This window comes from Aspergillus lucknowensis, assembly GCF_044049455.1.
Source record: "Aspergillus lucknowensis strain CBS 449.75 chromosome Unknown BJX67scaffold_72, whole genome shotgun sequence".
Lineage (NCBI taxonomy): Eukaryota > Fungi > Ascomycota > Eurotiomycetes > Eurotiales > Aspergillaceae > Aspergillus > Aspergillus lucknowensis.
Window position 1 is genome coordinate 66,651 of NW_027263616.1, and position 11,672 is coordinate 78,322.

General features: G+C 48.7%; 3 protein-coding genes across 3 annotated transcripts; all 3 read right to left on the reverse strand.

Annotated features, from left to right (window-relative positions):
• Positions 1-590: 590 nt before the first annotated feature.
• On the reverse strand, positions 591-4,389 carry BJX67DRAFT_366913 (NPA1/URB1 family protein). Its single transcript, XM_071030457.1, has 5 exons — positions 4,172-4,389; positions 2,340-4,118; positions 1,500-2,287; positions 1,118-1,444; positions 591-1,067 (listed from the first exon to the last, which is right to left on the reverse strand). The coding sequence occupies exons 1-5, from the start codon at positions 4,311-4,313 to the stop codon at positions 750-752; spliced, it is 3,354 nt and encodes a 1,117-aa protein (XP_070881137.1). The 5' UTR covers positions 4,314-4,389; the 3' UTR covers positions 591-749.
• A 207-nt stretch (positions 4,390-4,596) lies between these two features.
• Positions 4,597-8,594, reverse strand: BJX67DRAFT_391534 (putative SNF2 family helicase; the record flags this gene model as incomplete). Its single annotated transcript, XM_071034801.1, has 13 exons — positions 4,597-5,079; positions 5,146-5,366; positions 5,415-6,107; positions 6,173-6,368; positions 6,419-6,606; positions 6,658-6,815; positions 6,871-6,990; positions 7,044-7,131; positions 7,186-7,270; positions 7,317-7,337; positions 7,388-8,132; positions 8,181-8,388; positions 8,471-8,594. 13 exons carry the CDS (start codon positions 8,592-8,594, stop codon positions 4,597-4,599), a joined length of 3,330 nt encoding a protein of 1,109 aa, XP_070881138.1.
• A 1,820-nt stretch (positions 8,595-10,414) lies between these two features.
• On the reverse strand, positions 10,415-11,480 carry BJX67DRAFT_312246 (uncharacterized protein). Its single transcript, XM_071027163.1, has one exon. It carries the CDS (start codon positions 11,251-11,253, stop codon positions 10,504-10,506), a length of 750 nt encoding a protein of 249 aa, XP_070881139.1. The 5' UTR covers positions 11,254-11,480; the 3' UTR covers positions 10,415-10,503.
• Between the last annotated feature and the right edge of the window lie 192 nt (positions 11,481-11,672).

Genomic DNA, 11,672 nt, shown 5'->3' on the forward strand with positions numbered 1-11,672 from the left:
TGATGTGTTGTTACCGAGCTCTCACGTTAATTTCATTGGTTCCGACCGCTATGAAAGCTGCAAAAGGAGAAGTCTGCTGCCGAGTGACTCGGCGTGCAATGGGTCCGCAGCAAGAGACGTGGAGGGAAGGCGATTGGATGAAGGACGGAAGGAATAGTGTTTTCCAACAATCAAGGGACGTAGCGAGCGTTAAGAATTGCGGAAAGCAAGCGGTAGACTCGAGGCTGAGGGCCGGTCGGTCGCTCGATCAGTATCGGTCAAGCTAGAGGTCGAGGTGCGGATGAGGGGTTAAGGACCGCTGATGAGCAGTGGGCCAGAGAGAGGAGGAGAATCTAGGGTAATAAGTAGTTGAGGTTATTTCGTGTGAATTCAAGAGTATAAAGCTTCGAAGCTTCCAAAGATGGAGTTTTGAGGCGGGTTGGGGGAAAGCAAAGGAGAGGTGAATGGACGAGCAGTTGAACGTTGTTGGAAGTTTGAAAGTTTCGCACTTCCCGAAAGGGAAACGAAACGGCCAACCGTGGACAACTCGGTGCCCACCAACGGACTTCTGGGGTGGCTGGTCCACGTAGTTCCGCCAACACAGGGGGAAACACCTACAATTTGAATGATTTGACATCTATCCGCGCGAAGGATACCCTGTCGCATTCGGCGCCCAATACGACCAATGGTAAGCCTGTGCGAGTTTCCGATTCTATGCCAAAGATGCTAGATGGGAATAATCTCCAGTATCCTCCTCCTTGGTCCGGATCTTAAGTAGTGATCATCTCTACAGCTCGTGATACAGCACCCCCACTCCACCTCACCGCCCGATCGCGGTCCGAAGATTGATATAACGACTGTGCCATAGCTCTGAGCGTGGACGCATCTCTGCCAGTCACCGCTGGGAGTTGACTTTGTATCCAGCTGATAATCCCCGCCCTTGTGATGAGTGTTGTGCTTCCTTGAACTTGAACTGCCCGATACAGCAAATGCAGAACCCTTTTCTTTGCAGAGAAGCCAGCACTTGGAGAGTCGTAAAACGCCAACACTCTTTCGAAGACGTTGGCTCGGCGGTAGATCTCCATATCCTAGTTTTATTAGATGAACAGCTTGAGCACTGAAATACAACGGGCCATACCTTTTCTGTGCGGAGGCCCTTGATGAGCAATTCCAATAACCAACTAATTTCTTCGAAGTACCCGTCGTCCAACTCTGGCTCATGCAGCAGAATCTTGTCGACCCAGTAGGACGGAATCTTTTCTACCTCCCATGATGGGGCCTTCTGGAGGAACTTGTTGACTTTGCCGTAGAGTTTGTGCATTGGATTCAGGAGAACCGAGAGGCAGTTGGAAGCACACTCTCCCACTATCCACGGTACAGGCGAGTCAAGCCCTATCCGTTTCACGGTTTCGATTAGTTCTCCAGCGAGAATGTAAGCTGTCCTCCATTCCGCGTAGTTTGATTCCTATACTTCCTGTTAGACATCTCTGGGGTTGAACAGTGGATCTGAACGGGATTACCTTCAACTTCGACATGAAGCGAGTTGTGTTCGTAAGCGCCTGACGACGGATCTCCTCATGCTCTGAACACAAGCAAAAGAAAAGTTGTGAGATTCGGCCTTGCTCTAAGGATACATCCAACTCTTTTTGCTCCCACCGGTACAGCTCATTGTGGGTTGTGCCTTCGACAGGAAGAGCGCCAAACATTTCTTCCAGATCCACATCTTGTCTCTCATTCTTAGAAACTGAACCGATTTGTTTGCTCGATTTAAGATCCTCTTTAAAAGTATCCTGCGCCTCGGTACTCTTCAAGGCCTTTTTCAGTCGTGATCTGAGCTTCTTATCCTCCGTGCTGTTAACCAGCGCATCCTGGGCAGCTTTCAACCCTTGGAGATCCTCCCCAGCTGAGTTGAGGCTCCTAAGCAAGTTGGCAGCAAATTCAACCACGGCATTCTCAGTGGTCGCACTCCCGGCTTTGAAAACGAACGGCCACTGTTCAACAACGGCCGCCACAAGAGGACTGAGGGATTTCATTGAGTCAACTAGCGTCCCGAGTAAATCGTAATAGTGGACGGGTTTTTTCGCTATGCGGCAGGCGCAATTATCAAAGAATGCTAACTGGCACTGGAGTGTTTCAGGATTCGATGGCTCGAAGCTGGACAAAAGTGCAGAGAAGGACGAGTGGGAGAGGACGGAATGTTCAGCAAGCACATTTCGGAGGAGAATGTCAATCTCTCTCAGAGGATCCCTCGAGGATGCGTTGATTAGGACCCTCAAAATGGATGTAAGTGCGGAAAGTTGCATGGACCCTGCTTTAGCATTAGAAGTGGCTACCAGTTTAGGGCTAGAGTTAGAAATTACCGGGCTGCTGCCACCAACGTAGGGAAGATGATTGCTGAGCAATCTTAAGGATGTTTTGCAGTTGACTGAGCAAGAGCTCAGAATCGTCCGAGCCCATATTTCCTTCATCCAGCCTTTTCAAGACATCAGCAAGGACCAGAGAGGCATCAAAGCCCTCTTCGAAAGCAGCGTCCGGTATCACTTCATAGAAGTAAGCAAGCAGCTCTGAGACCGCATCTTGCTGCTGCAGATCGTCCTTGGCTGTTCTTCGGAACAGAGTCACAACGTCCTTCACTAAAGGGCATCGATGACAAAATTCAACTACCAGTTTTTCTGCAGCCTGTATCCAAAGTGATTGGCTAACTCCATGATCGGAGTGGAAAATCTTCAGGAGGGCTCGCAGTTTACTGAAAGAAACAGTCAATAGCCTGACGGCAAACAACGTGATGATATCGGTATTCAAGTTTAAGCAGCGCGTGAGAACTTTTTGTGTCAGCGGACGCGGTAGGACGCTTTCGATTACCACTGACACTGGCGGAGGCATGGCTGGCAGGTTGTCCTTCCAACCGAAGTGAGTGGGAATGGGTAGACTAACGGTGGAGAAGAGAACGGTGGACTCTGCCATCCACGATGGCGTTGCCTTCGGGTCTGATGTAAACATAGACTTTTTGGTGAAATAATCAGCGACGAGCTCCGGTGCTACTTTGAATATCGATAAGAGTAGCTCAATCTGGAGGCTATCGGATTCCGGACGAAGAGTCTGAATGAGGTAAGATAGTATTCCGTTACGGACAGGCACGGACTCCCGATACCGGTCCACATGAACGGCAGAGTCAATTCCTAAGTCGATGGAGATCTCATCGTCAACAGGGAGCGACTCCGGGTCACTTCCATTGGGATACCAGCCCGTTCCAGGCAGTAGAACGCCTTGCTCAGGTTCGGTGCAGATCGTCATGAGAAGCTTGTGGATCTCGTTGGTAAGAGACACGCCAGTTGTGTTTTCCTGCTCAGATTCCCGGTCATAGCCGTAAAGAGTGACAAGTCTCTCCAAATTCCATCGACTGAAAAATCTCGTCTTCGTATTCCGAGAAAGAGAGCTATCTTGGATAATATCTCTGTCAATTGCTCGGACGATGTCAATGACAATTTCTCGAGGGTCCTTCCTTAGATGCTCCAGAAATGCTCTGATAACCTTTTGCTGCTCGATGACATCGGTTTTATTGGGAGCATGCTGGAATCTCAGGTTCGCAAGGACATATCTTTGGGCATTTCGCCGCAAAGTAGACGCATTAGGATCATCAGAGCTCTCCTCCAGCTGGGCTTTATTCGGTGTCAGAAAAACCTCAATGCGCTTGAAGGTGATGTGTCGTGCAAGATACAGCTGTCGAGCGATCGCACCGCCGTCAAAACTGACAATTTCCGTCAAAAGACGAAGACATGGCGAAATAAGATGCTCCTTGGACTTGTTTGCCGTTAGGCCCCTATTGAAAAGTCGAAGCTGCTCCTTTTGTACCAAATGCTTGCACAGGGCTATCCCAAATTCTTGGAAATCCAGATGACTGGAGATGGTCTTGAGAAAGAGGGCCAGAACGGAGGGAACAATAGTCAACAAGGATTCAGTGTTGCTGTTGTCTGCGAAGCTCCATGTTTGGATCAAGTCTGGAAAGCAGACCGCTTCGTCATTATTACGGGAGATTTGCAAGTCGCAGTATGCTTTCAGGATGCGAAACTTCTTGGCCTTCTCACCCTCATTCTCAGTCTGTCCTATTGAAGCAAGGAACTCCTTAAATTTTCTTACGCCTAGAACAGAAAGTTCAGGAGCAGGTCAATCAAGATTTGACAAAGACACTCACCTTGCTTTGCCTCTACGCCATTTTGTTGGAAAAGGAGGAGCGAGCGTAGTTGAGTAGGTGAGATTATGGAGGGTTCCCCTGACTCTTGTTGGGTGTCAAGCTTCCTCCGTTTCGAAAGACGGCGTTGATCGTCATGAGGCATTCTGTCCTTGAAGTCGATAACATTTGGCGTGACTTGATGCCATCCACAGAATATCCAGATAATTTGTGATCAGCGGAGCAAAAATCTAGCTGTCTTATTTCGGAAGTTATGCGTTGCCGCCTTAACACCTGCAAGGATCAATTATTTTCCATTCCGGTTATACTGGGGGAGTTCCCAAACTCGATTTCAACTCCACGGTTTTACAAGCCCTCCATACCTCTCCTTCAAACCGAGAAGCGAAAAGATCCACTCCATCCCCAAACCGTCAAAGCAGATAAATCCATCATTCTGTATTATTCGTGTCTTTCGAGCTTGTTACCATCGCCTTCAATCTCCCCTTTCTATATTTCCCCTCCACCGGCGTCAGCCGAAGCCGACCTGCCTCATCTTCCGAGACATGCGCAAACATCTTCAAGAGATCAATCACCGTATCCCTTTTGCTCATGACATCTTCGCCCATAGTGCTACTAATATCTTCTGTTTTCCGGCTCTGAAGTTCGAGCATGTATGCATCGATCGTGTCCTCCACAACCATTTTGACGCATTCGACATTATGCGTCTGACCATGTCGCAGTAATCGGCAGAACGCCTGGTTCTGGACAGCCTCGTTCCACCAGAGGTCGACCAGTATGCACTTATGGGCGACAGTCATGTCGAGCCCTGTGCCTCCTGTTTGCAGACTAACTATCAAGATAGTGATTTCAGGGTCCGTTCTGAATTCGTCGAGGTTCTTATGGCGAGCTGCTACTCTCAGCTTGCCAGTAAACTATGAAGCGGTTACTGGAACGTTCTACCTGCAATGGTGTCACTATTTCGTGGACAATGCACTTACGAAACGATGCTTCCACCCCTCCAATTTGCACATCTCTCCCAGTATTCGAATGAAATCGAGGAACTGGCTGAAGATGACCACTTTGACGGCTCCATTTTGCCTCTTCCATTCCTTTATCTTTTCCGTAATTCCGGTCAGTTTTGCACTTGGTATCATGTTCCGATGGAGGGTCTTAATCCAGTCTTCTTCATCGATATCGCCGTCTTCATCCTCAGAGCTGTCTTACCAATGTCAGTTTGGATAACGTGATAGCGGTTCTATAAACTCACTCTTTCTCTTAACTTTATTCCTTCCGCTCGTCCGCAGCTGGTTTCTCTGTTTTCGAGCCGCGGCTATGGATGCAGGTGGTTTATCCGGCCCCGACTCCCCGGTAGCGCGACAGCGCGTCGCCTCTTCGATAGGAGTCGTGCACTTGGAGCAAACCGGCTTTGCCATTTCTGGGCCCGTCTTGGAGCCCGGCTCTTCGGCCTCAATCTGAAGTTTTGAAAAACATTCTTCGCAATAAAGATGCATGCATGATGTGATGACTCCCTTTTCGGACAAACCGCTGCACCCGGGGCAAATACCTCTGTCACATCGCTCGACCCAATTTCCATCAGAATGGAGAGCCTCCATGAATTTATAGTATCTGTTGATGAGCTCCGGATTGTCGTTGAAGATTGGCGGTTCTGCTGTCTGGTCTTGTTCCTCGGGCTCCCGCTTTTTCACCAGTTCCTTGTAATTTGATTTCACTGCCCTCAGTCGAGAGACTATCACAGCCGAAGAGTCTGAATTATTTGAGCTCCCATCTTGTGCAGGTTTACTCAATTTGTTCAATGACTTCATCACGGGGCCCAAACACATGTTGTACATGATGAAGTCTTGGACCGTCAGAAGATGGCTGCAGAACATCCGTAGCTTCGTGATCATAGTTAACCCGGACCTGCACTGGGATATCCTGAAATCTGGTGCACCGGCCTGGCCTGTGAATCGGTCAGTGGAAATTTTCATGAGGTTCTCTGGTTTCGAATGGTATAGAGCCACCAACCGTTGATTGCATCCAGGAACATTTTTTCTATCGCCTCATAAAATATCCACTCGGCTTCCGAGAATTGGACGTCGATTCGTGTTTCGCGAATGTCGGGGAGCTTGATTATGGGTACCGAAAACATCCGGCTAGCATGCGTTCGGCGATACATGTAAGTTCTGTTCAAGTTGCATAGACGTTGCTGACCTTCGTCGTCCTGGCTTGTTTATCAGTGCCACGTCATCTCCCGCGGAGTGTCTTACATACGCTGCAGTAGTATGATATGAATTGCGAATAGCTCTTAGTCTGAGGAACTCCCAGGAAATCATACAATGGGTAAAGCTCTTCCTTCCAGTTTTGTATTGGAGTGCCTGATAAGAGCCACTTGTAGCGAGCTGTTAGACCACGAACAGCAGTCGATATGCTTGAATCCTTATTCTTGATCATATGCGCCTCTAGAGCAGGTTAGTCTCGATGAGCATCAGGGTATCGTCAGAAATCCTCACCGTCCAGCACAATTCTGAGGTATTTTATTCGATGTAAAGGCCCAAGCTTCTCTTCGTAAGTTTTCTCCCATGACTCGTACAGTTTCTTCTCGTCGGCAAGCTCCTTTGGAGGCTTGAAGACTGGGTATGATCGTCGTATCTCGTCGTACGTGGTAACCCTGACAGCCATTTGAGTTTCATAAAGAAGCCGATAATTAGAGGAAGAGAACTTACACAATTTGAAATTTGGAAAGAGTCTTGACAACATCAAGAGTCGACAGCTTTGCGTGTGCGTGATACTCAACTGCTTCACCAATGTAACTCTCGTCGCAGTGCATCCTCATTTGGTCCATCCTGGGCGCTGGTCAGAGTGAGACTGATATTCAAAGGGTAGAAATGAAACGTACCAATGCTTCACAAGATGTGAAGGCACTATGAGCAAAGTAGTCCTGACGGGATCATCAGGATCAGAGGGAAGCCCGTCGATGATATTGACTGTACAAACGTCAGCGTTCAGGTCACAAACGACGGACAATATCCATAACGTGCCTAATGCTTGTAACGTCTTCCCAAACCCCATTGTATCCGCGAGTAGACCACCTCTCGGTTCTTCTGGGGAATTCTCTCGGTCACGCTGTCTCGATTAGCGAAAGCGATTCTTAGATTCCAGAAGATCTTACCATCCAGGCACATCCGAGGACCTGTCTCTAAATTAGTTTGGATAAGAACAGTTAGATCGAAAGAGTCTGACCTGGTAATGGTACATTCTTGTCTTGAGGCCCTTCAACTTCCAACCGCCCTCTGAGTCAGTTCTTACTGTCCCATTGAACTTCCGAAGGGCCTCTTTTAGCCTGGCTGCATCATCCTTCAACTCTTCCTGGTCAGCAGAAGGTATTCTCGCAACTAGTTGGGCAATGGCGCCGTTTCTTCTACTGCTCGTAAAACTCGGGGGAGCTGGTAGTGCTGAATTAGCGTGCACTTCTTCAATCACGTTCGAGTTGAAGGTTATTGGCGCTGTCGGCTGGTCATCATTTTTCTTTTTGCCTCGTCTCTTGTCCTGTTTTGGTTTCACTCCCTTCGTACCAGCGTCTTTGGATTTCGCTGCTCCTGCACGTTTATTATTCCGATGCATCTTCTCGCGGATGGGTTCGAATCCAGCTCGCATGCTCCTCCTTCTCTCTTCTGCAGATATCCTGTTTTGGGCTTTTCTTTTTCTGGGAGGCTTTGCCGGAGCCGGAACTGGAGACCTATTGTTCCTTGCAGTAGACGACGCACCTAGAGTCCCTGTATCCCCCCCATCGTTCTCAGGCACGAAGAGACCATCATCGGAATTTTCGTCTTCTTCTTGTTCGTTTATCTCCTGTTCTTGCAGCTGCTTGCGACTCTCAGACCTCTTACTTCGAATGTCCTGGTCTCTTTTCGCAGTCGTATATCGAACCTGATCCGCCAGGCTTGGCTTCTTTAGCCCATCGAACCACCTCTTGACAGCTTCAAATCTAGAATAATAAGTGATCATGTATATATTGTAATGGGGTTTAACTCACTTATCAGCCTCTTCCTTTTCCAACGTTTCATCATTCTGACACAATTCTGCAACCGCATTGGTGCTGTCTTCTCGAGGAACATCTTGCATATTCACATCCTCGTGCATCAGCCGCCCCTGAAAATCGGTTAAGGGTGGGAGAGGAGGTATAATTGAATTTCTATGACCGGGAGGGAAAAAAACTGAGAAGGCATTTGGAATGCTAGGATCTGATCAGGGATTGTTAGCATTCCGGCTGTTATGATGTAGGGCTAAGAGTTCTCGTAACAAACGGATGCTTGCCTGTTTTACGCCCAATGCTTAAACGAGCGCGAGCAATTGCCTGTTTGGCATATTGAAAATCCGTCCGTGCTCGAGCTGCTGCCAGAAGGCCGGCATCCGGTTCAATGTGCGGGTGATTCTGTGCCTCAGCCATGGCGAAGAGACCCAGTGGCGAGAATTCAAGAGGGATGGAGAGTGAGTGAGTGAGGGAGAGGAAGAGGAAGGGAGAGGGGGGTAGATGGGGGGAGAGGGGGAGAGAGGGAGAGAGAGGGAGAGAGAGGAAGCATTACGATCGCTCCGCCGAGGTAATAAAGCGGAAAGGCATTACCATTGATGTCTTGTATAGATGGCAGGGTATGCGAAGAAGCGGCGCAAGGAACCGTGATAGGCGGAATATCTATAGGACTCGAATCCTCTGTGAGGCTAATGCAAGCGCAATGTGAGGGCTGTGAGACTCGGCCTGAGTTGGGAAACGAAAGAAAAATGGAACACCAGATGGAGTTAGTATCAAGTAAGGTATATAAGCGAGGCCGGGAGGAAGAAGCTCCAACAAAGCGAAGACGACGAGCAGCCTCTATTGTACACTGACCCCATCAGACGTGACAGCTATGAATTATGAGGCGGCGTTCAGTAAAGAAGCGTAGATAATCTGAGCTGTCACCCAAATGAGGTTCACAAGACGTGAGACAGAGGCCTATGGAGAAATAAGCTTAAATTAAGCGTGAACCGAATACCTATGGAGAACTAAGTGTCCCCTCTGCGGTAGCGGTTAGTAGAGACGACCATCCAGTATCATGACGAGCTAAATACAATGGACGACGTATGGTATATCTGTCCTGTTCCAAGCTCTCGCTATCATCAAGCTGGAGCCATTTCTGTACTGCAACACCATCATAGTAGCGTCCGAAAGATAACGCCTAAACTTGGGAACGATATATATATGTGGCATATACGTGGCTATCCTCACATTGGTCTTATACGTTTGAAGGGTCGCTCTGTCAAGGGTTCGAGGGTTCCATGGCCCAAAACTCGGAAGATACACCCACTCATAAAAGTGTTCGGAAAGCCAAAAGGCGCAAACTGATACAACTGGTACTTCGAAGATTACCTCTCTTCTCATTCTGCCCTATATGATTGTTTCTCATTCCGAGGCGTTCCTTGAAACCCTAACCTTGTACCAGAAGCATGCGGTTCAAAGTATCAGTTTTGACCAAGAGGAACCAGGGATAATAGTCAGTATTAATTCCCACAAAAAGCCAAACCTAGAGAGAGTAACAAATTTCCAATGGCAGACAATAAGCCGTGCCACGGGCTACCGTAGGTCACCATGTCGCTAGACCCTGCGGTGCTGACGTCCACCATGATACAATATCTCAACTACTTGCCCTAATAACGTTCGATTATCTTCTTTCCTCCCGTAAATACAGAAATAAAACGTTTAAGACTTTCGTACTACTTATCACCAACATGATAGCATGGATGACTCTACTGGGTTCAGTTCCTCTCGGGCATACCATGAGCCTATACACGCGATCTATTGGGGAGGATTATAACACTCGTGGTCCTTTCACGCGGCCCAGCAGCATCAAACTACCTGCGTTGAGATATTAGGGCTAAAACCTCCATAGAAGCAGAATTTGTTTTCGTGACGTAACACACGGGCAAAAGTAAACCCATCGAATTCTAACCTCAGTACAACACTTGAAAATAATGCATACCGCGTTTCTCAATCGAGGGCATGGGTGTAGCCGGAGCCCACTCTCCCTATCTTTCTGGCCCCCTCTCGCATGCGAGGACTTGGTCGTATTGGCACCCACATTCTTGTCACGGTAGTCTCTATCATGAGTTCTACTCGTAGGGATTTATCGTATGAAACAGGGCACATTCTCCCCAACTCCACCCATTACATTAATCGACGATTCACCAAGATTATTAGATACATAGACGCACACAAGCCAGATTACATCCGCAACGACAACCATCAGTTCATAGTATTCGCTCCTACCAATATTCGGCCTCTACTCATCAAGGACCTAGAGGCTCCACCAGCAGCTGACGTAGCTTTAATTACCGAAGAGATTCCTCGCACGTGCAGTTGGAGAGATGGAAGCAGAGCTGGAGGATCCAACGGTTGCAGAGCTCTGGTTACCGACACTGCCGACAAGAGGTCCGATGAAGAATACCTGTCCGCAAGGGTCCGCGGGTGCGCTCACGCAGCCATTGAGGTACTGACCGAGTTTGCCGAATTTGTTGCCAGACGAAAGCACGTACGAGGGATTGTACGCGGGCACCAAGGAGGAGCTGTTGGAAGGGAAGACAATACCGGTCTGCTGGGTTGCCAGCCAGGTCGCCGCTGCCGTATGCCCGGAGGCCAGTCTAGCAAGCAGGAAGGAGACTTCCGGGGACTGCGTATATCCAGTAGCACCGATTAGGGCACTCGCGACGCTGGCCTCAAGTCTGAGGGCATTTTGTACGTATTCTTCGCCGCTGGTGGCATTTGGGAATGTGAAGTTGCACGACGGATTCGAGGTGGAGGTTTTGGTCTCGATCTGCTGGACAGCACGCACGCCGAGGCGGGTCTGGCGTTGAATACCTTGGAAGTTCTGGTAATACTCCGCCCTCGAGCTGTTGGTAGCGTCGCTCAGAAAGGTCTGGTTGAGAGGTTGGCCAGAGTAGTATTTCTCAAGTAAAGACTGCAAAGCCCATGCATATCTCACGACTTCCGAGTCAGAAGATTTAGGGGAGCAATCTGTGTTCTGCGCCAGCGCAGCTCCAGCAAACAGGAAGCCGCTCAAAAATAAAAAGACGCGCATGGTGACTCGAAGATGGTTCGAAAATATAAGTGTGTAGTCGTGACGGACTGACGAGAGTGGGCAGCTGGGTAGATGCAGCAGTAAAGGTTACTTCTTTTGGGGATTCGACAAGGTAATGGAATGGTTAAGTACAGGTTGTAATATCCATTATATCAGCTAGCTAGTCAGCCGGCAGTACGTCGTGGATGCAACCATATGATGCAAGTGCCGCCATATACGAGAAATCTCAGCACTTTTCGTCGCTGAAGTTTAATCCGACTCTTGCATCACGACGCAGTCGAGTGACAGCCAATAACGACTCCGAGGAGCCGAAAGAAGAGGAAGCATAGCTGTCAAGATCAATGAGATTGCACCGGCCGCTAATCTCATCCACGGTCAGGATGAAAGTGGATTCCACATCTGCCATTGACAACGAATAT

What these genes read in the sequence shown, in the direction of transcription:
- BJX67DRAFT_366913 (XM_071030457.1), bottom strand. Translation starts at nt 4,313, where the DNA reads ATGCCTCATGACGATCAACGCCGTCTTTCGAAACGGAGGAAGCTTGAC. An exon ending in TGGCGTAGAGGCAAAGCAAG is followed by an intron (nt 4,119 to 4,171) that starts GTGAGTGTCTTT and finishes TTTCTGTTCTAG; the next exon opens with GCGTAAGAAAATTTAAGGAG. An exon ending in AGGGCCTCCGCACAGAAAAG is followed by an intron (nt 1,068 to 1,117) that starts GTATGGCCCGTT and finishes TAATAAAACTAG; the next exon opens with GATATGGAGATCTACCGCCG.
- BJX67DRAFT_312246 (XM_071027163.1), bottom strand. Translation starts at nt 11,253, where the DNA reads ATGCGCGTCTTTTTATTTTTGAGCGGCTTCCTGTTTGCTGGAGCTGCG.